General features: G+C 37.6%; 1 protein-coding gene across 1 annotated transcript in view; it reads right to left on the bottom strand.

Annotated features, from left to right (window-relative positions):
• SLC4A10 (solute carrier family 4 member 10) overlaps window positions 1-22,733 on the bottom strand; it is a 112,934-nt gene that overhangs the window by 67,238 nt on the left and 22,963 nt on the right. Inside the window, exons 2-4 of the mRNA XM_041403572.1 lie at window positions 22,216-22,297; window positions 11,002-11,148; window positions 850-988 (exon numbers count right to left, since the gene is read on the bottom strand). Of these exons, the coding sequence (XP_041259506.1) occupies window positions 850-988; window positions 11,002-11,148; window positions 22,216-22,297 (368 nt within the window). The remainder of the gene's footprint in view (window positions 1-849; window positions 989-11,001; window positions 11,149-22,215; window positions 22,298-22,733) is intronic.

Genomic DNA, 22,733 nt, shown 5'->3' with positions numbered 1-22,733 from the left:
AAATTTGCAGTAAAATTAGGAAGAAAGCTATCAGCCATGTTCATGTCAGACAGCCCGCATGCATATTTACCCACAAAATCCTTCCAGAAATTTTGCAATTCATATTCTACCAAATATATATATATTACTCAGACTTTTAGGCACCATTGAGGAGCACTGTCAACAACTGAGAGGGAGAGGAAGAACTAAGGTTTCAAGATGAAAAACAAAGATTGCTGTAAAATGTAAATTCTTAACAAAACTAAGCAAACTATCTCCCATTTAAATGCTCAAGGAAAAAAAAATCTAATTAAAAGAAAAGTTCTGTACCAGTATTATTTTTTTTCAGAGCAGAAATGCAATTGAAATGTCTTTCCCACTAATTTTGCACAAATAAAATAATCCAAAAATGAATACTCATTTTCAAACTGTTCATGGAGATTTAGAATATGTAAAAGTTCTATTACTCCAAAAGTAATCTCATTCCTTGCTTTCATCTTTTTATAATGGTTCCCTTATCAGTTTCTTGAGGATTCAAACCAAATATGAAGTTTGAAAGAATCTTTAAACTAGAATATAAAATATGAACTCACCCAATTATTTTAATTCATATATATGGTATATTTACATTATATTTTTTTTTTCCATCAGTGTTCCCTCTGACCTATACTCATAAATCCAAATGACATATTTGGCTCTGGAAAATGACGAATGCTGTTGTAATACTAACAGACTAAGGATTAAAATTATGGGTTTATTTAAGTTTTATATCTTAAATCTGTCCCTGAGCTTGCTACAGCTTTGAAATCATTCCCCAATACACCAGCAACCAATACCTATGGATAATTTTTAAGTTATAAAAATGCTCACCTTGCTGTCTCCCTCCACTCTGCATCCTCTCCTTCACGCCAACAGATCTCATCAAGCTCAGTGAAGAGATCATGAGGAATGTGTTCCTCATCATCATCTTCCGTTCCAAGAATAAACTGCACCCTTTGTGATGGGGTATCTGGAGAAAAATAAAAATATCAAGTCCAAACCACCAGCTTTTTGCCCTGAGAAAACAAATTTTATGAGATCATCCAGATGTTTTCATGCATATCACTTACTGCAACACAAAAGAATTTACAATTCTGCTGTAAGAGCATTAATTTACACACAAACACATTCAGATTGAGATCTCTTCATTTACTGTAGTTGTCAAGTCCACTTTTCAAAAAACTCCTCCAAAGATTTAACCTGATATATAGAAACAGGGTGTGTTGGATGCGGGAATGGCAACTCCCAGGGGGGGGAAAAAAAAAAAAAGACACACAGAAAGGCAGCACAGATAAAGCTAAATAAAACTGATAAAAGTCTTTTACTCCAGTGTCAGAAAAATCTACTTTGCCACTTCATAAGTCTACATCTGCAGATCTAGCTCAGGTCATAAAGATAAGAATAATAAATGTGAAATCTTTGCTGTAGGAGAAATAAACCAAATGGAACCTGCCTAATGTAAATACACAATTGCAGACTTGACCCTTAGCAGGGTAGCAGGCCCAGGGCCTGCAAGGCCTCCTTGGCGGTCAGAAGCCTGAGCTAGGAAATGCCAAGTCACGATGACTGGGCCTTAGAAGCCCCTCTCTGCCGCCTTTCGGACCCTGCTTATCTCCCTGTAAGCCTATAGGTCACTTTCCCCTGACCCTTTCTATTGGACAGTTTCCAAAACCTCTGTAGGGTATAAAAACCCCAAATTCTGCCTGGTTTGGTAGAAGAGCTGTCACTGAGAACCTTCGTGGGACACCCCAATAAAGAATCCTGCGGAACCTTACACAGCGGAACCTTACACAGCGCATCTCCTCTCTCTCCCTGAGTCTGCTGCCACGGCCACAAGCAAGCCAAAAGAGCTGATAATCACACAGAGCTGATAATCACTAAGAGCTGAAATCACTTGAGCTTGCTTGGCTGCCTGCAGCTGGGAACGCCTTGGGAGATCGGACCAAATCTGAGCCTCCGCTGAGACTATCCTGGCCTCGGCAGTCCGACTGGAACCTACCAGGGTACTTGCCCCTTTGTTAACTCTTTCTACTTGGTTAGGCTGCTTGAGACACACAACTTCTTAATCTGTCCCAGCTTCCTCATTTTATTCTTCCTGTCTTCCCTTTTCAATACTGTTACTGATTAATTTTCTTCGTAACCTTTCAGTGCAGATGGCTAAATATATTTTTGAAGACATACTATTGTTTTTTTCACTCAAAAAATTCACAGAGCATCTTAAAGTACATATATATTGAATGTTCACAGCTCAAGTGCTCTATTAAAAAAATCCTACATCCTAGTTGCTTATTTAAATGCAAATCTCAAATGAACAAACTCTGATGAAGCGTAGCCTCTCTAGCAATGCATAACTGCTTTTTCTGGTAATGTATTTTAGATTTCTGAAAGGGACCAAAAGTCTTTTGTGAGAGCTGAGAGAGGCCAGGCTGCCAGTCAGCTGAAAAACTGATTATCCAGCAGAACAGCTCAGTGATTCCTTGAACATTGTCTAAATGAAGTTCAGCTCTATAACATATTTGTAAGACAAGCTACGGTGTCCCATCTAACAGCAAAGAGCATCACTGGACAGGGTCCTAAAGCTCTTTGGACTTGGGAGAAAATGAGATGATAGCACCCATTGAATGCTAATTAAAGAGAAAACACAGCTCTGATCCAAATAAATTAAATGGGCCACTGACACAGAAAATTAAATTCAACAATAGAGGTATTTTTCTGATAGCAGTACTAAGCTTGCTACAGCAATGAAACACAAACAAGACATGACAATTTTCACCTGAGGTCTATTTGCTTTAACAGAGTGTAAAGATCTAGTGCAGTAAAGCCTATTTATTCCTTCACAAAGCAAGGAAATTAAACCCAAGGAGAAATACAGGAGAGAAAGAAGAGATGTTTGGACTCGGGTACTACAAAGAACCAGAGGATGGAACTGCAAGGGGTACAGCTAAAGAAATTACATTTGGTGAATCACTGAAGAACAGCAAGAAACTCCTCCATTTCAACCTTTCTTTGCTTTCTCATCTCTCTTACTGTTCAGTCTCTTTTCTGTTTAAAAAAGTTCTATTTTTTCTTTAAATCTGAGACCAGAAAGTACATTCTAGTTAAGACGTGTGCAACTTTTTAAAACTAATTTCCAGAAGGACAAAATTCAGTGAGATATGAACTTAGAAAGGATTAGTGCATATGACTACTAACAGAACATGGAAAACAAGCTACTTTGGTAGAGGGCTGGACTGCAGCTAGAATCTGAGAATAAGCATTGCCAGGAACATCCTGTACTCTTGATAAAATCAGCACTAGAACTGATTTACAGCAACTGCTACTGTTAAGTAATAAATGAGCAGTGTGGCACAGCAGAGCTGCAGCTCTGTGACAGTTATGATCCTCATGCAAGTACATGCTTTCAGTGTGGGAGGAAAAGCAGAGGATCAGAAACCTCCTGAAGTCAGGTGAGCAGTAACAAGGAATCACCTCACTGCAGTAATTTGCTCTTACTGGGTCTTCTGTGTAACAAGCTAACTGACTGACAACAGAGAACCAGAATCTTTCAGGATGAAAAGACATCTAACATCATCGGGACCACGCACTGCCAAGTCCACCACCAAACCACACCCCTAAGCACCACATTTACAGAAATGACAAAATATGCACAAAATTATCTTCTTCCTTGTTAACAAAGCAGTAAAAAAAAGCTGCTAGATTCTGTCTTTCTTTACTGATATGATTTCTACTGATATTTGAAACCTGCAAGTCACAGCTTCATTTTCAGACAACAAGTTGAAACTGAAAAAAGTTATCATTTGTTTATGATACAATAATTTTATTTCAAGGAGAAAACCCTAAAAAACATAAACAATAGGAAAATTCTAGTAAAAACAACAGATCTATGGGTTCCACTTATAAAACTGAATTAACAGGACTATTCATGAGCAATGCCAGATAGATTTGGTTCATATTCATAGGAGTAATAAATACCAAATATGTCATTAATGTGTTATGTAGAAAGTTAGTAATACGTGATTCAAAATCAGTATGGAAGAATACTTCAATTTCTAACTGTCAGACTGTGATAACTTAATCCTCAGTGCAGAAGCATAATATTTGTAAACTAGGACACAATGTTTTCTGCCATCTAGGCAAACAGAAATTGGCTTGAATATTATTTTTGTCTATCCCTACTTCAAGTAGCACAGCCAGCATAAAAAAAAATTCCTTCATACTATTATTGCTATTTCTAAAAAGTAATGAGAACAATATAATATTTCTATCACTGTAGTTGTTTTATATCAAAGTTATCAGAAGCAACATGATTTAAAATTTTGCAATAAGCAGCTGATGATTCTCCCAAGTAACTTGTTCATTACTAATTCAGGAAATCCTCCACGACCAGCTAAAACTGTGCAGAAAGCCTAGCGCACAACAGGAGCTGGGGTACCATCAACAAGCACTCCTACTTGGCTAATGAGCAGTCTCAGTCAGGAAACCTGAAGCAGCTTTGTGATTGCTGTGGCTCCACCAGCCCCTCTCTTTTATCCCTGGGTTTCTCTAGGCTTGTGCTCATTTCATAAATGCAGCACTTGCATCCAAACTACCTCTGATACCTCAAATTCGTTGCATGCAAATTCTGAGTATTCCACATGTAAAAATCTGGCTAATTCCACTGGTCTAATAAAAGGGTAAAAATTAAGACTTGGCCATTAAGCTATTGTTGTACACACAAATTCAAAGTGGGACTCAGTGCTGCAGAAAGGGAGTGACCCTGCAGAAACCTGATATATTTATCTATGTTATGACACCTTGTACAGGCATCAATAACCCTAAAACAAATGCAAGATGTGGGCACAGACATACCAAAAGAGATTTGAAGGTCAGAGTTTCTAATAACCTAATTCCCAGAGGGAAACAAAGAGCTGCACCCTGGAACAGTGCTGAGCACAGGTAGTGGTAAAGAGCGTCCCACAACACCATCCCACCTTGCAAAACACAAGTGAAAAGGAATCATAACTGGCATTTCCTCCATTCAGAACATCCCTAAGTGCAACCACAACTCTGGGTCAGGGCTGCTCCCTCTTGCCTAAGGGAACAAAGTAAAATCAAGACTTGCTCTGGGGTAACAAAGGAGGATCATTCTCAGTCCCTTGACGTAAATTCAGCCCAGCAAATATTCTGTTCCACTACACCAGTCAGAGTAACCCACACCTCCTCAGTGAGTGCCAGGATTTCACTGGGACAAACCTCCCTGCCACCAGGCAGAACTGCACACCATCCATCAGGTGATATCACAAGCAGAAATATAGCTTTCACTACATATAATATGTATCTAAATCCTGTCCTCTGTTCTTGATTAACTCTAGAAAGAGTGCAAAAATTAATTTCTAGTAACACTCCCTGTATTTCTCAGCCTGTCAAGCCTGCATTTAAGGGTAGAATTAGTAGGCAAATACTTCTTACTGGGATCAGCAGATGAATGAGATTACTTTTTCACCCTTAGAAAACATGGTAACTATTAAATTAAAACTTTCATTACAGAAATTCACATAAGATAGTAAGCAACATATACAAGATTTAATCCGTGCTTTGTGCTCTTGTACAGATACATTAAAATAATATTAAATATGCAAACTATTTTTGTATTACTCACTGCACATGACAAACAGCAGACTGGGAGTCCACAAGTGTAACACAGTTGACATTAATAACAATCCCTCACAAGACAAGGGGAGATGGAAAATTCACAGGAGCAGAGAACAGAAAGGATCATTTCAGACACAAAAATTCATCATCCTGATTGCACTCACCACAGAAGTGGTGGATGGGGACTCTCCCCTAACCTCCTTCCTTTGCAGATTGGACCCTGCCCTTAGCTCAGCAATCAGTAAAGGTAAGTATCTTAAATTCAATTTTATTAATTAGAAAAGTTTTATTAAAAGTTTAAACTAAATTTGCATTACTAAAGCCCACATGAAACAACCAACATCCATACAGGACACTTCTGAAAGTCTCTTCACAGACCTTAGAAATCACATGTTGGGTTGGGAGAAAGTATTCCCTTGGTTATGCTCTGGCACTTTATTCCTGCAGGTACAATCTGCTTCAGGGAACTATCCCAGCATTTTCTTGACATGAATTATTTCCATCAACCCAGGGCCACGGCAAATAATCATATCTTTTGGATCTGACAATATGGACAATTCCTAAGCTTTAATTATCCTTTTTTTTTTTTTTGCTAGATTCTTAAAACTGCAGTTATGATACATTATTTTAATCCAGATTTGCAGCAATCTGTGCTACAGCTGCCCAGAGATTTAAATTTCTGAGTTCATCATTCATCATACAAGCCTATAGTTAAGAGTAGGTGAATTCTGTCTCTTAACAGCCATACTCTACAAATAATTAAATTTACCCCACTAATGACCATTCAGCACTTGAGTTTAGGTACCAAATATACCCAGCTGAGTCTTTTAGATTTACTTTCTTCAGGTCCCTCTACTAAGCAAAAGAAGCCCCACTTTGCAACTCACATTTTTGCCTGCATTGCCTTCAGAGCCTTTCCTGAGCTGTGTGTGCAGTCCTGTGTCAGGCTCACCTCCAGGGCTGCTCCCCTTGCCACGTCCATGAATTACAAATTTAAGCCTCTTTAAAACTAGGGATTACTAAATCCAGTTTCTTAAAAGAACAAACCAAACCTTCCACAAGCTTCAACAGTGTCTACTCATACAGGACACACATGAGGCTGTAATCAAACCCCAGCTCTCACAGCTGTGTTCACTTTAACCCTGAACAAAACCTGTCCTTAAAGACAGAGCCAAAGTCTTCATATTCCACAATTTTAAAACAGCTATTAAATATCTTTAACTCATGAGTACTAAAAAGCTGTTTCATTGGCTACAGGCAAACAGACACCAAAAAAGCCACAGAAAACTGCCACTAAAATCCAAATGCACACAAGCAAGAGCCACCCCGCCAGCCAAAGGGAAATCTGCACCAGGCTTTCAGTGCCACCATGACTCAAGGCACTGTTGGAGCCTCGTGGCCCTGCAGCTCACAGGGCTGGCACCCATTGCTCTCATAAGCAGCACCAAGGAGATGCCCCAGGCTAGAAAGAGCTTTTTTTTTTATCAAATGATTTTTCATTTGCATCAATTCCCTAATTTAATTCCCAAGCAGTCACAATACTTTACCCCAGAAGGAAAACTGTGGAGAAGGGGAGCTTAAGGCTGAAATGAAATTGCGGCCTTAATTACAACAACAGCATTTCAGCTGAGAACAGTAAACCTCTCCAGTAAAACAAATAGCACTACTGCATTTTTAACTAGAGTAGATAAATTCACTGAATTTCTCTTTCTCTTCAAAAAGAAGAAACTTAAGAGATAAGATGGTGAAAACCTACAAATCACTTAGCTTACAATTTTTACTACCCAAAAAACTCTCCCAATGTGCAAACCATAAAATCTGTAAATTGTGCTATTACAGGCACATCATTATTGCAAAATGGAAACACCTTTTACAACCTCATCTCATTAAGAGACAACAGAGAGAGAGCAAGAATCAGGTGTAGGGAAAACAAAATCCAAACCTGAGTAACTGATCTGTGCCCCTAAATGACAGGACTCTCTTTCATCCCACTAAGTACATATTCTGCATATTATTTGTCTAATCTGGAGTTATCTCTGAATCTGTACACTGAGAACATTTCAGTTATTTTTGAAAAATGACAGTAGGAGATAAAAAATAAAAAGCTAATGAGCCACTGTCAGAATGTTCTAAAAAAAAATCTATTCTCTGCAGAAGCCTTCCCAGAAAATAGCTGGTACAGTTTTCCCAGCCAGAATTCAAAGGGATTACCAGGAAGCTTCTCCCTATTGTCATTACACTGACTAGAGATGTTTTCTACCCATGCCAATACACACTTAAAGGAATTGTTTTTAACTGAACAGGAATCAGGTGGCACCTGTGACTCTGCATGGGCCCACAGAGCCCCACAGCACAAGGTGCACTGCACAGCTCCCTGGAGCAGCGACAGCAGAGCAAGGGCTGCACGTGATGCTGCTGCACAGATAAAGTTATAATCTATACAGTTATCGGTTATGACAGAAAATAATGCTTTATCCCATGCTGGGTTAACTGAGCACTGTGGAGCACTTCATGTCTGAATATTTTAGGTCTTTACTTGTTCCAGAATCTCTATTCAGTGGTTTGCTTTTGTTATATCTCCTTTCATACTTCACTCCTTCAAAACACTGCTAATTTATTCTCTTGTATCATAAAAATCCTTATGTATTTTTCTGACTTACTTCAAAGATTGTTTTCCATCAGTTGGTCTCACAGTGCTTATTTTCTCCATCTTTTCTTCTTGCACCTGCTCATCAAAATGTTTTTTGATTTCCCCTCCTCCCTCACAGTTCCCAAGCATACAGCGTTCTACTGTTTGGCAGAAAAGCATTAGAAGGTGTCAATAGAAAGATGGAGCTAAGTATTTCTGCTTGCTCAATTAAATCAGAATGATTTATAAATTAAGGGACTAGTTTGGATCTACTCTCTCAGGTAATACAGTCCCTCATATTGAGTTATGCATCAAAAAAGGAAGCGTACTTATCTTCCCTCAAGCTTCCTTCAGTTCTGGTTACTGTTGGAAACTTGTAGTCATGGGAAAGAACAGCTAAAAAGCTGTTCTGAGGTTTAGTAGGTTCAGATTTAGTGTGGGAAGTATCTGTTGCTCCCTCTGTGCAAATAAAGCATAGAAAAATCATGCTTATATTCTCTCTGAAGGCAATGCTTCGCCCCAGGCAGCACAGCAAGTTGTCTGTAACTCCTGTAAGGAAAAACCACAGTGAAAGAAGGAGGTGTATATAGACTACTATTGATCTCTGTATTATTTTGTCTGCCTGTTCTGTACGTGCTTAAACTCACCATCACTGTAGCATTTTAAGATGTGCCTTGATTATGCAAATCCCTTTCACTCTTGTCTATAGAATGCCACATTTCTGCCTGGATGGACCAATGTCAAAGCTCAAAATCTGTTTCACTGGCCCAGCTTCCAGGAGTCAGATAGAGAAAGGGGCAAACTCTCAAAATTTACTATTCAAATAATCATTCAGGGTGAAAAGACTAGATATTTCCAGATTTGTGGTTCTATCTTTGGATTCTTTGAATTGCTATCAACCAAGCACTTTGAAGAATATTTTCAGCAGTCCGAATCCAGAAAAGATTTCCATGTTTCTGGCCTGTAACTTGTCTGTCAAGTGACACCACTTACACACACCCTTGAATTGGGTGTGTGTAAGTGGTATTTTAAAGGTATTTTGTAACTTGTCTGTCAAGTGACACCACTTACACACACCCTTGAATTGGTAACTATAATACCTTTAAAAGTGAAATTGTGACTTCAAAAACTGCAGATCTCTACTCATTTCTTGAGGTACACCAGAGGACAAGGGCAATGAACATCAAGCTACAAATCTACTTCAAGACTATCTTTTTTCATAGTACTGCTATTTCACCCTCAGAGATCCTTTGACCATAGGCTGATTTACCTAACACAGAATTATGTTGTACATTGCATTTTATTCTATGCACAAATGTCAAAGACTATTAAGAACAGATTCAGCCAGTTAATTTGTTTTATTTTTTTACTTTTGACATTAAGAAGGACACAAGCCTAGGTCTCCAGAAGTTGCAAGAACAGAGCTAAGTTCTCAGCCAAAATGTGTCACATGCTGGCACTTAAATAAAACCAGATGACTCAACAGAAGACACTGTTTCATAGTTCAAGATATCTCACTTCTTGGCTAATGTAACTTTCAATTGTTTCTTTTTAATCTGACTTTATATGTATATATGCATATTCTTTTTGAAAACTGTTTTAATAATTTATGAACTTTGTTTTTTTCCAAGAAACTGGTTTCAATACAGTATTGGGTCTTTGAAATCCATTCCAGACAGAACCACCACAGCCAATTTTTTCTTCTCTGTTCAGTTTCAAAATACACAACTTGTATCTGCTAAGTTTGAAAAAGTCTTGACTTTTTTTACTCTCAGGATAATAAACCATTGTGCAAGATTTGAGAATTCCAAGCTCTAACCATCACCACTTACCATATACTTGCTCAAAAGCTTTCCACATACATAATACAAACTTCTGATTAAAGGAAAGTCTTATTATAATCACTATTCTGTACCCTGTATTACACTGGTACGTTTCCCTAATGACTTAAGAACACACTAGCAAATTGTTTTCTACACATGCTTCCATTATATTTTAAACACTTTTCATAGCCTTGGATATTTCATCACATGCACTTTCTATTTTTGAACAGCATGTAATATTCTCATGTTTCGAGACAAAGCTTGGCTAATTTATTAATGACTACCTTCTTCTCTTCTCTGTGATGTTTTCTAACTTAAAATTTTGAGAACTTTAGGAGTTTCATATAGGTTTGTTTACTGAAAGGTATTTTTCCCTGCTTTTTCCTCAAGTCCACAGTTAGCAGATTCATTTTACAATGGCACATTTACAGTGTCATATTAGAAAAAAGGTAAACACAACCTAGATTGTGGTTTGAATCTCATAAAACACTGCAGCTTCAGCAGCATCAATATCATTACAAAACTAATTGTAAAGGACCATGGCTCTTCCATGTTACATTTTAGGGACAGACACTCCAGAGCCCACCCTGAGGGCAGTTGGTGCCATCAAGCACTTTCCCCCTCAGTGGTGGCTGCAGTCTGTCTTAGTGAGAACACTTAGGAACAGCTCCCACAGTGCTCCTTCAGTGCTGGAAGCTACTGAGCCTTCTCATGTATTGACTGCCACTGGCTGCTGCCCCTCAGTGGATTTGTTCAAAGGAACGAATCACCAGCAGAGGCTCTGGTGGATTCTCCAAAACCCTGCTGCTAATCATGCCCAAGTGATAACAGGACAGATTATGCACAATCATGCTGACATTTATTACTTAAAGACCTATCCAAAAATAAAATTTGTCTTACCAAAAGGAGGAGATTCTCTCCCATCTTCTAATCCTGAGTCTCGTTCTCTGTCTCTCTTTCTGTGTTTATGCCCACGGTGCCGATGGCGTCGGTGACTTTTTCTTCCACCCAGTGGCACATGAACCCCAATGAACAATGTTCGATGGCCTACAGGTGAAAAAAAAGGTGTCTTTGAGAAAGGAACTATGTTATAACAACAATATAAATATCCTTAATAGCATTAATGGTATCATTCTTATGATAATTTTGAAGTTACATAATATTGATTATTCTAATGTTAATAGTCTTAACAATATTGACTTGAATAAAGATGATTAAGCATCACAGATACGCAACCCCTTGATACAGGAAGAAATTCCAGTACTGAAGTCCTTATGATGCAGTGCCAGATTTTTTTTTTCCATCGAATTTGCATCTTTTTACGTGAATTTTCATTAAAGCCAGACAGGTGTTCTGTTAAATGTCTTCCAAAACAGTAATAAAAAGAGACACACGGACCTCTTCGGATTGAACATTTGGTAAAGTTGCTGTTTGCTTTGTGTGTACAAGAACTTTAACAAACTCATTCCTATTTATGAGCCAAACCTTGACAGAATTCTTGTGGGAAATTCAATGAATAAAAAACGAAGAAGACAAAAAAATTGAAAAAACAATAAAATACTATGTAAGCAAGAGCACAAAATCCCTACACCACTTTACATGCTCACATCATAAATGTATTGCTGGTATCGTAGGTTGCTTTCATTTCTTCTGTTTTATTTTTTTAAATACATAAGAAGGTACATATTGCGTGCCTGCTGCCTTGAAGCCTGATGAATTTTATGTTGCTGATCAAGCCCAAAATATTTAGGTCTCTTAGCTATGTGGGCTAACAGGATCAAAGCACAGTAAAGCATTTAGAAGGGGGAGAGCACAGCAGAAATGTGCACTAACCAGAACAAATGGGAAAGGAATCATGACTCACTACAGGCAGGTCTTCTACATTTACTCAGCAGAAAGACATAGCCCAGATTACTCATCTCAAATAACATTATTTTCTCCTTGAAATTAACATAACACAGCTCATGGATATTTGCTGCTTTGCTGTAATCATTCAGCGATGTCAATCACCTAAAAAAGGTCAAGAACACTAAGCTAAGGTAGCACGTGATCTCTAATCCCATAGAGACTCCAGAGGAGGCAGAAAACACAGCAAGGCAGCAAGTGTCACAAAACATCAAAGAAATTCAATATGGACAGGAATTCTCTGCAGAGGCAGAGCTAAAAATGCTGAAGAAAAGACTCTGGACACCACACTAGTTATTTCCCTAACTTTGATCCATGTAGAGGAGGCTAAAAAGCAGAGACCTCAATTTTTGACAGACTTCTTGTAGAGTTAGGAGATCTTCCTAAAACAATGCCCGGTAGTTGAAAAATATGTATTTATTTATTTATTAAATACCTCTTTCTTCTTGCTTATCACATTTAACCCAAGAAATGGTTTAAAGATAACTGCTGCCTTTTGTGTATTTCAAATGCATTGCAGTCAGTCATGCATGACACCTGCAAAAATTCATTAAAAATATACTGAAGGACATGAGTAATGTAGTACTTTACATTTCCTTATCCCCCTCCTTGGGTAGAAGAAAAAGCAAAACAACATTTTGAAAGGAAGGTTTACTGTTCCTAAGACTTTAGCAATTTCCAGAGGTGCAAATAGATTGCTTTTTTTATTTAGTAGCTAAGTACATTCCTGCTGCTTCGTGATAGAAGTGGGCATGCTTATCCTAGTTTTCTCCCACATCAATGATCAGATTGTACCTGTATCAGGAAATGCTGATTGAGACTCACATTTCAATCAATTTCCAGGGCTGAAAGCAGTACTTGAGTCCAGACTGTTCTTTATTCAGTACACTGGGATACAGTGCCAGAACGTTCGTGTGTGTCTGAATGCCCCAGTAATTTTCCTTATACAGACACAATCAGTTCACACTGAAAAAAACCCCAGGAACCTGGAAACTGAAATAGACATCGGGAAAAAGCAAAGTGGACTTTACTCGTTCTGTGTGAACCTACTGAGACCAGCAGAGTGCTACCTAGGAATAATTTCAATGAACACATGGAGAAAGGTAGGTGCTTGTAACAAGGTTCAGACAAATAAGAGGAAAAGAAAGTGACAGGGGAAAAGCAATAGTTCTCTACAGAAAAAATCATAGAGCAAAAAGCAAAACATCTGAGAGTTAAGTAGTGGTTTATTAAAAGATCACAACTGTGGAGCAAAAAGAGACCATCTGGGAACAAAAGAGTAATGAATTCTGAATTGCTGACAAAATGACAATGAATGATAGAAGCAGCAAAAAAAGAAAGAGGAAATACAAAAGAAATCAAATTACTGTATTACCTTACTGCAAGTAACCTTTTCATGGTAGGTATTATGAGCTAGAATGTAATGTACATTTTTCTGTACAAATTGTCCAAGGCATTATTAAACAAGAGTTTGCAGAGAGCTCTCTAAATTTGCCAAGACTAGAAGGTCAAACATGGACAGAGCAGGGCAGATCTCAGGAAAACCTGACTAAAATTTCTAACAAGAAAGGGCATCTACAACTGAGTAAACTCAGGATCCACCAGGATATCCACTATCCAGGATATCTTTATAGATAATAACTGATCCTATATGGGCCTTTCTTTCATTTATCTTTATGAACATTTTTGTGTCTTTTATTATTTACTTCACCAGGATGCCAAGTTAAAATGACTGAATATTGCTCAAATATTGTACAATAATTCTGCTCTGCCATACATTTTCTCAGGACCTAGCTCAACTAGATCATAATTTCTCATTCTTTTGGCAAGGCTGCAAAGACACTAAAGTATGGGAAATAGTAACAAGGGCAGATTACATCAGGGTCCAAACCATTGACATCAGGTACAACCTAATAGCCATTCTCACACAGAACTGACATGTGGTTTAAGAGGTGAACATAACACGCTGCTCTCCCTCCCAAAGGGGTGTGAGTTTTGTTTTAAAATTGTTTTTGGAAGAATGGGAGGCACTGGGGCAAAAAAATCTGTACTCTTAGCATTCCATTAAAAAGATCTTAATTCCACTAAATTATAGGAAATATTTACAAATCCTTTCTCTCCATCTCCATTTTCCCTTGAAATGTCACATCACTCAAATAATTGTAATGGGATTTCCAGAAGTACCTAAGTTAAGTCATCAAGCACCATCAATTATAATGGGTTATGTGTTTTCAGAGCTTTAGAAATCCCACTACATTTCTCTTTCTTTCTATTTATTTAGTGCATAAGATAGGTAGCTAGGATAAGCTTCTGGTTTTAAAAACCCAGAATGCCAGGCGCTAAAAACCATTTCTAGATGTTACTTTGGTCATTCTCAAGGGATATGCAGAAAATTCTTGCTATTCTGAGCCCAGATTTTTAGATTTTTAATTTGCTATGAGGTTCCTAAAATAAATTTAAGTGTAAGGAATAATTTCTCCTTTGAAACTCAGCAACCCCAAACAACACTTCTACTTAGATTTTATTCTGAGAAATGTCTCTGCAAGACGTATTCAAATTAATAATATATGCTTCATATCTGTCTTTTCTAGGGCAACAATTTCATACTTCCACAAACTGAAGACACAGTAGAATAATTTTTTTCTTCAAAAGTTTAGGGAAGATAATGATTTTTCCACATGGTTATATGCACTTTCATCTGTCTCAAAGATAATTATAATTAACAGGACCCCTTTTAAGTGTTTTATAATATCATTTGGATTTAATGTAATCCCATAAAAATTAAAAAATAATACTTTACAACAAAGGTTATTGTTTCTTCAGTCCTTAAATACTTTAACTCAAGGAGTGTTTTAATGCTCTGAAGGTAAACCACAAGCTTCTTATGCTATAAATGCATACATTTATACTAACTTTACATTATATACCAACTTTATATTCTGGGTTTTGTTCCCCAGCTATGTGCAATTTGATTCAGAATAGTCTTTTATTAAAAATAATCTTTTTACAACTTACTAGTGGATGTGTAGCACTGTATAAATGTCATTGCAGAGCAGATCAATTCCTTGCATTGTATTTTTTTAATAATCTTTCACATTATAAATAATCTTTGTGTATTACTGTATTTTCACAGTGTGTCTCTTTTTAAAAATTACTTGCTCCTAAATCCTCATACTGAAAATACTAATGCATGTGTTCATGTTTCACTTCCCTAGCAGCACATCTGGAATAAATCAACATTTGAGTTCAGAGTGTGTTTTTGCAAGGACAAAACCATAGCCTTTCTATGATAAAACACTACTGATACTAATGTAGGGTGAACAGAAAAACTCAGAAAGATCAGATAAATCCTATGGCTCACTGATATCTGAACCAATTCTTAACTTTTTAAATTGCAACATAAATTAAATACAGCATAAAGCGTGGAGAAGAGCCTCTTTCAGCATGGAAATTCTTTCAGGTCTTCATGTTACACCAGGAATGTGGAACTCATATAGGTACTTCAGAGCTTCTTAGTGTGCCAGCTCAGTTGGTGACAATTGTGTAAAAAAATGACTGTCCTGGATCCAAACATCCATGAGCACCAGATGCTCAGGGTCCATGTGCTTGTGCTGCCTTCCACCTGGGATTATCTGAATCTGCCTGAGGCACCTGCTGACACCAAGGCTTTCAGACCCCCTGCTCACAGGCATGGAGGGAAGGGGCAGATAAGGGAACAGATGGGTCTTGAAACACCTCCAGAAAGAGCAAATGCAGGCTTCTGTGACCTACTGAGGAAACACATTGCAAAGGCAAGATGCCTTGAGAAAGAATACTTTGCCAATAACTCAAGCCAAGTTTCAGCTGACTGCTGACCTCAGCAGGACCAGAGGGGTTTCTCCCTCCTCTGGAAAACAGTCAGGGCCTTGAAGTCTCTCCTGTGTACTGACAGCTAGAGCTGAACCAAATGCAATTTTTCATCCTCTCAAAAATGAATAGTGAGGCAGAGACAGAAAACCATCAGTCCATGTAGGGTTAAAAAATTGCCTTTTTCCTTACAGGAAAGAAAGTGATTATGGTGAATTGTGTAGGAGTAGAAGTACATGACTCATGATTCGTTATTGTAGTGCAGCAGGGAGGCAGAGCTGGAGAAAAAGCAGAAAGGACAAAAGCAATCCTTCCAAAATCAACAGTTTACATTGCTGTTTGTGGTTATGGTTTGCCCAAAACCCATTTTTCACCTTTTTGCTGCGCCATAATTTGGAGGAACTGACAAGAAAACCTTCAAAAATTCTTTTAGATTATACATATAATTTATATCCTAGAGTAGATTACAACAGAAGTTATATAGAAAAAAAAAGAAAAAACAACCTGACCCAAGATAAAATTAAAGACACATTGAATGCGGAGGATAAGAGCATCTCACTGAAGTCATTAAAGTTAAGGACCTTTTAAAGAGCCTCAATCATTCACTGCCCTCCCAAAAAAACCTTGCATTTTAGCAAAAGATTTTTCCAGATTGTAGGTGGGCTAAAACGTACTTTTTTTACCAGCACTCATGTTTCAAATTTCCTAGATTCCTTCAGAAGAATCCAAAGGTATTGTATGTATGGCTCTATCATGAGATCATGACCTTGCCAGACAGAACAAAAAAAGCCAGCAGACACAGAATATAAAAGAACCTGCTCAGATACACAACTCTTTCCTCTGATGGAGAGTGAAGCTGTGGTTATTGGAGGGAAAAATTTGACCTATATTTCTAAATTAGCAGCAAGCCAAGAAAAAAAAAAAAAAAAAAAAGAAAAAAAACAAGACAACCTCAGTACAAGTACAACTGTGTGTTAAAAAATGAATGCTTCTATCTTCTCATGCAATTTAGCAGCTTTCACCAACAACAGCAAATTGGTTTATGTCAGTTTCATCTGGGATTTCACAAAGTGAAGTATTTGAATATATTAGTCCCTACAAATACTGAAAAGGTTTCCTGATTGTGAAGCTCAGAGCAAATTCAAACCAAATTCACAACCAAACCTTATCATCAGCTAAAGACTGTGGTGTTCAACCAACACTGTGGCACTTGTTTGCTTCCATTATTTCATTATTAATAATTTCCAGGAGATTCTGTGAAGACATCCTTCAGACTTATTCATGAATCCTCAAGGTGAAACGCCTTCTCACCAACACAGAAACTGCTGAGGAGAGACAAGGGGAGCAAAGGGATCAAACCAGGTGGCCACCAAGACAAAAGGAGAAAAGTGAGATCTCAGGCAATATTGAATTATGTAGGAAAAAAAAAAAAAAAAAAAAAAAACTGGATGAGAGGCACTACAGAAACATGTGCCTTAGGAATCACAAAGGGAACAAGCTTGAATATGTGATACCTGGTAGGCAGCAAATGAAAGAGCAACCTTTCAGGTACAGACAAAGCCAAACCATTCTGGACTCTGCTCCCATCGAAGCGCGGCAAACATCGCTGCAAGGAGCACGAGCGAGGTCAGAGCCAACGGCAGCACGAGCAGGGCACCCCAGGGAAGCACAGGCAAGGAAGCTCGGAGCAGGGGATCTGTACTGACATGCTAACAAATGATTTGCAGTAGGCTGCAGCATCCTGGGAGCCAAGGGGAAGGGAAATCTCGGTTCATGCTCCTGTCTGACCAAGCAGAGCCGGTGTCTGACTTGTTTCTACATTGAGGCACAGGTGAATCAAGGCCAGGTTATTAAAATTTATATTCTTTCAGTCCTATGAGCTGCTAGGTCCTATTAATTTCCAGGTAAATAATGTCAGTGGCAGACAGGTGTGCTCTGATGTTATTTCTACAAAAAAGGTCCAGTCTCTGAGAATAAAAGGCTACTTAAACTCAAATTTCTACTAAGTAATAACATATGGAGTTTGGCATTTAATCAAAATGAGGTTTTTCATATATTAACCCTAACAGTATATAATCAAAATTTCATGAAAATAATTTTTAAATTATTGTCACTAGCTAGAACAAATCTAAAAATTAAAAAAATAACTAAAATCATTATTTTTAAAAGAGAATAATTAAATACTCTGGAGTTTCACCTTTTTTGTTCAACATCTACAATTAAAATTATCCTTCATGCAGGTTGTCAATTACAAAATATCACTACAAAATTTATAAATAATTTTTGGTTTATTAAGTTTAAAGACTCAGCTTCTGCATCATTCTGTGTTGCACGAGTCATATTCTAATTAAGCTTGAAGACTTTTTGTGACTTTCAGTAAGCAATCCACGTAGTCTGAATTTTGTAAAACGTGTCAGGAGTCATATTCTGATGTAAAGTCACGCATATACTGGATACAGTGTTTTATGTGTCCTCAGAGATATGAAACATGGCAAACTTGATTTCCCCTGAGGCAAATTTTCCCATGCCACTTAGGCAGATTAAATGAATGAAACATAAAAAAGCTTAAGCAAAATCTTGATTTCTCTGAATCAAGGATCATTTTGCCATTTTCTCCAACAGAGCCAGAATTCATCCCTGATTCATGCTTGGACCTTCACCTAACAATCTGATCTCCACCCATCTCCCAGCTGAAGATGCTTCTCAAACCAGGCCACAGTAATACCCCCAGCAGTTCTGAAATACTCTCACAAAAATCCTCAATCTGCAGTTGAGCACCTCCAGCAAGGAGTCCATGGAACAGTCACTTTTCCCCTCAGCTAACACGGTGGGCATAAGGAAAAGGCCTTGGCCAGAGTGTATTTCATGTCAATCCCCTTGCATATCTGCAGAGTCCAAAAGTCAGCATGTGACCTGAGAGAATCTGAGATCTCCCACACAGAGCAATTTAAGTACTTTTGACCTATGAGATAAACAGTAGGTATATCCATCTGATCAGAAACTGCTCTTACTGAACATACATTGAAGCAATGGCGGCCAGCCAGACAACCCCATGGAATAAGCTGAGAGCAGCTGCTGAAGTGCACATCTGTCCAGGAAAACGTGCCTAGCTGCCCTCAGCACACATACATGTACAATCTGTCATTTTGCAATTAAATACCTGAGCATCCAGAATCAGTGTCCAATTCTCATTTAGGAATTCCACCACTGATAGAAATGAGAGCATATTTATTTCAGTAGGATTTTTGTCCTACTTTTCCTTATTGAAAGATAACATGCAAAACAGGTGATTATAACCAGGGAATATAATCTCTTTTTTGCTTTTAGAAATGCTTTCTCAGTCCCTCCATGAATGCAACAGTCAGACAGATGACCTATTCAATAGTAGTGACTAATCCTGACCATACAACTCACAAAAAATTAACTATGTGGAAAAATAATTCATGCTGAAAATCTGAATGCCAAAGCTCTGCAGACAATTCACCTCTGAAGCACTACGAAACTTAAGTAAAAAGATACCATTTGAAGCACTTAGTGCAAGTATCATTACAGCACTAAGATGAGCACCACATCTCTTCTGTTCCGATAGGTACTGCACTTCCTGTCTTATGTTCCCAAAGTTTTACTACACTGCTCAGATAAAGAAAATACTGATCTAGAGAGACTGAGGCAAAAATCTGTTCTTGTGTCCATTCTTCAAGGCAGGATTAATCACCATATCTTCATGCTTTCAGCAAGAAATGTACTTGCAATATATTTATACAATGACTGCCTAAAATATGCAAGTCCAAATATTTACTAGGCTTTGAAATTTCAGATGGAAATTTTAATACACATTTAAATCTGTATTTCTGAAGTTTGAATGTTGATAGTTTCATTTGTTTTAAAGACAAAATACTTACAATTATAAAATTTAATAAGAAGAAATTGAATACAGTTTTTCAGATTTAAACTTGTAGCTCTTCATATAAATTGCAATTTTTGAAATGTTGCTGACATGGTGCCATTAAAACTTACACCCTGGCAAAACTATTCTTCCCTAGAATATTCAGTAACTAGCTATTTACATTTTAAAACATAAACCCAATTAAATGTCTGTCAAAAAGCTAATTACGTAATATGTATTAATAGTCGGTTATACTCTTTTTCTAAGGTATGCAATTAGCACCTGATTATTTAATTTCATATTTCATAGTTGTTATGTCATTAAGAAAAAGGTGCATTTTTCAGCAGAACCCAACACAATGTCAGTGAATGAGACAGGTATTTGTGAGTGACATTCTCTGTTTCCAGGAGGAGAAGTGCCTAGATGTATTTCAAAACAAATGGACATGCTATTAACAGCAACTGGATATTAAAATCTGCAATGTCTTCAAAACTTATGTCACTTGGTATTTTTGAATGTAGTGATTATACAGTTAAGGACAAACTGATCTGAACTTAGAGTGAGCATGAAATTATCTGAGAAAGCTAACTGCATCATGAAGGATTGATTCTACATGGAAAATTGTTTTCTTAGAACACTGTGAAACAATAGGGTTTTATTTTTAATAAAAGCAGTTATATTTGATAACTGCAGAATTGTTCAATATTCTAAATTTCATTCAGATTGATGGGAAGGTTGTGGGAGTGTCACTGCCATGTTCCAATTTCTACTGATAACATCTTAAGAGCATACCTTTGAAATAATATTTTCACTGATATTTCTCAGGAGCAACTCTATACATACAGGATGGTGGGGGGGGAAAATAATTAAATACAGTTCTTAAATTATGTTCCACATAGTCACATGTGGAACATCACAGTAATTCTGACAACTTCAATGTGACTTAAGCTTATGTGACTGAGCTTAAAGATGTCATTCTTCAGAAAGCTGTCCATCTTTAAAATACCATCTCACTATCATCAACAAAATGACTCAGCAAAAGGATATTTTTGTGGGTTGACTCACCCCACAAAATCTCTATGAGTCAGTACCATGGAGAAAGGGCGACTGGGAACTCCCACTGTTTTTTTTATTGGGTGTTTCTCTGAGGACACCAGATACAGTGGCTTCTCTGTGATCAAGGACACAATCAAGAGACTGAAGACCATAGATTAAATGTGAGATTCAAAATAAGAGGTTTTGCGTTTATGCCCAAAACTGGCATTGCCAGCCTGACCCACTGGTACTTTCTCCCTGGAGACACCAAATCTCTAAATGCCACCCTGAAACATCTTACCTGAGCTCTAACCTTGCGCAGGTTAGACTTCCCCCAGGCTGAGTAGAGAGCTACCTACCTCATACATGCCACCCGGCACAACCTCTAACATCCTTCTGCGAGAGACAACCTCACACAGACACAGCCAAGCCCCTCCCAAATGCAGCTACATTGCTTTTTGAGGGAGGCACTGCTGATGGAAGCAGTAACAGAGTTGCTGTGTTTCACTGGTATTTCAATGAAATCATCAGTATGGCCAACACGTATCAGAGAACACAAAGTTCATAGAGACAGAAAAAAGAAAAAATAAATTATGTAGTCAATGATAGGCATTTAGAAAACTCAATTCCCTGCACAGATGGAGATAGCTCTCTTTAGACCTGAAGCAGGGAACTTTTCAGATGTAGCATGTTGATCTTAGTATTTTTTTTGGGCTAGTTCATGTGGATCTGTGTGACAAAACCAGGAACCTCCATGTCCCACTACAAAAAGCTAACAAAATCAGCCATTTCCAGTCTCAGGAAAGGGATATCATACGTGCAACAGAAACTCATTTTCATCATAACTATGACTTGGGGGCTCACACAACTCAATACAAGAGTTTAAGTACAGTAGTAGCCAAAGCTTGGGAAACACCAAACAAACAGAAATGCAACTGACTCATTAAACCAGTACCTAAACAGTTCTCATAATTTCTCACTTTCTTCTACATGGTCAAGTTAGGTGGTTTCTGCAGTGGATATCAGCAAATATGTATCCAATCTCTGACTTTTGCCAAAATGCTTTTGTTCAGCTGAAGATGTGGCTAGGCAACTACACAAGGATTGTAATGCAAATGTAGAAGCCTTTATAAGTACTAAATCAGCAGTCCTGCTTGCAACTGCATATTTGAAAGCTTAAAAGACTTATCGAAAGTCACACATGCATATTCACAGGACTTGACCATGGATCACCAAAAACTAGCAAACTCCTTCCACTATCATCTGTTTCTGGATACTGCTGTGAGAGAAAATAGTATTTCTTTTCTTAAAATAAATGACAATATTCTGCTCTCTTGTCTCTTTGCATCCCTGCTCAAATCAATAAGTTTACACATTGGAATTACATTTCAGTACTTTCAGAAGTAAGTGACAACATAAAGCACAGAAAAATCATCCCTCACCTTCTAGATCTTCCTTTTCAAAATGTGTCTTGAGAATGGAGCGAGTTCCACCTCTATCCACAACAGCCTCTTCATCATTTCTCTACAAAACAGAAAAAAAGACAGATAAGCTACTTTTCATTTGGAAAATATTGGCAAGATTGTACAGTACTATAAAACAAAGATGTTTTTAATATTTTAACTTTTCCAACTCAAGAACAAAAAGAGGTATAAGAATTTAATTTTACTTATTAAATCTATTTCTTTTGTATCAGTTTTTACTGAGGTATGATTACAGCTAACTTTGACATGCAAAACTTATGGTAAAACCTGCAAGATGATGAGTAAACACAGGTTACTGGAAACCAGGAAAAACATGATCCAGTAGGACAATGAAAGAGATGAGAGAAGAAATGTCTGATCAAGGTAGCTTTATTCTCGTGCACCTTAAGAAAGGGGTTGCACATGTATTTTTGCCTTTAGACCAGGATCTTGAGCTACATGAAAAATTCCCTAACTACTACTACTAAGATTTCTTA

The sequence above is a fragment of the Onychostruthus taczanowskii genome, unplaced genomic scaffold (genome assembly GCF_017590055.1).
Source record: "Onychostruthus taczanowskii isolate IOZ18803 unplaced genomic scaffold, ASM1759005v1 scaffold20, whole genome shotgun sequence".
Lineage (NCBI taxonomy): Eukaryota > Metazoa > Chordata > Aves > Passeriformes > Passeridae > Onychostruthus > Onychostruthus taczanowskii.
This window is presented reverse-complemented; position numbering and strand designations above follow the sequence as displayed.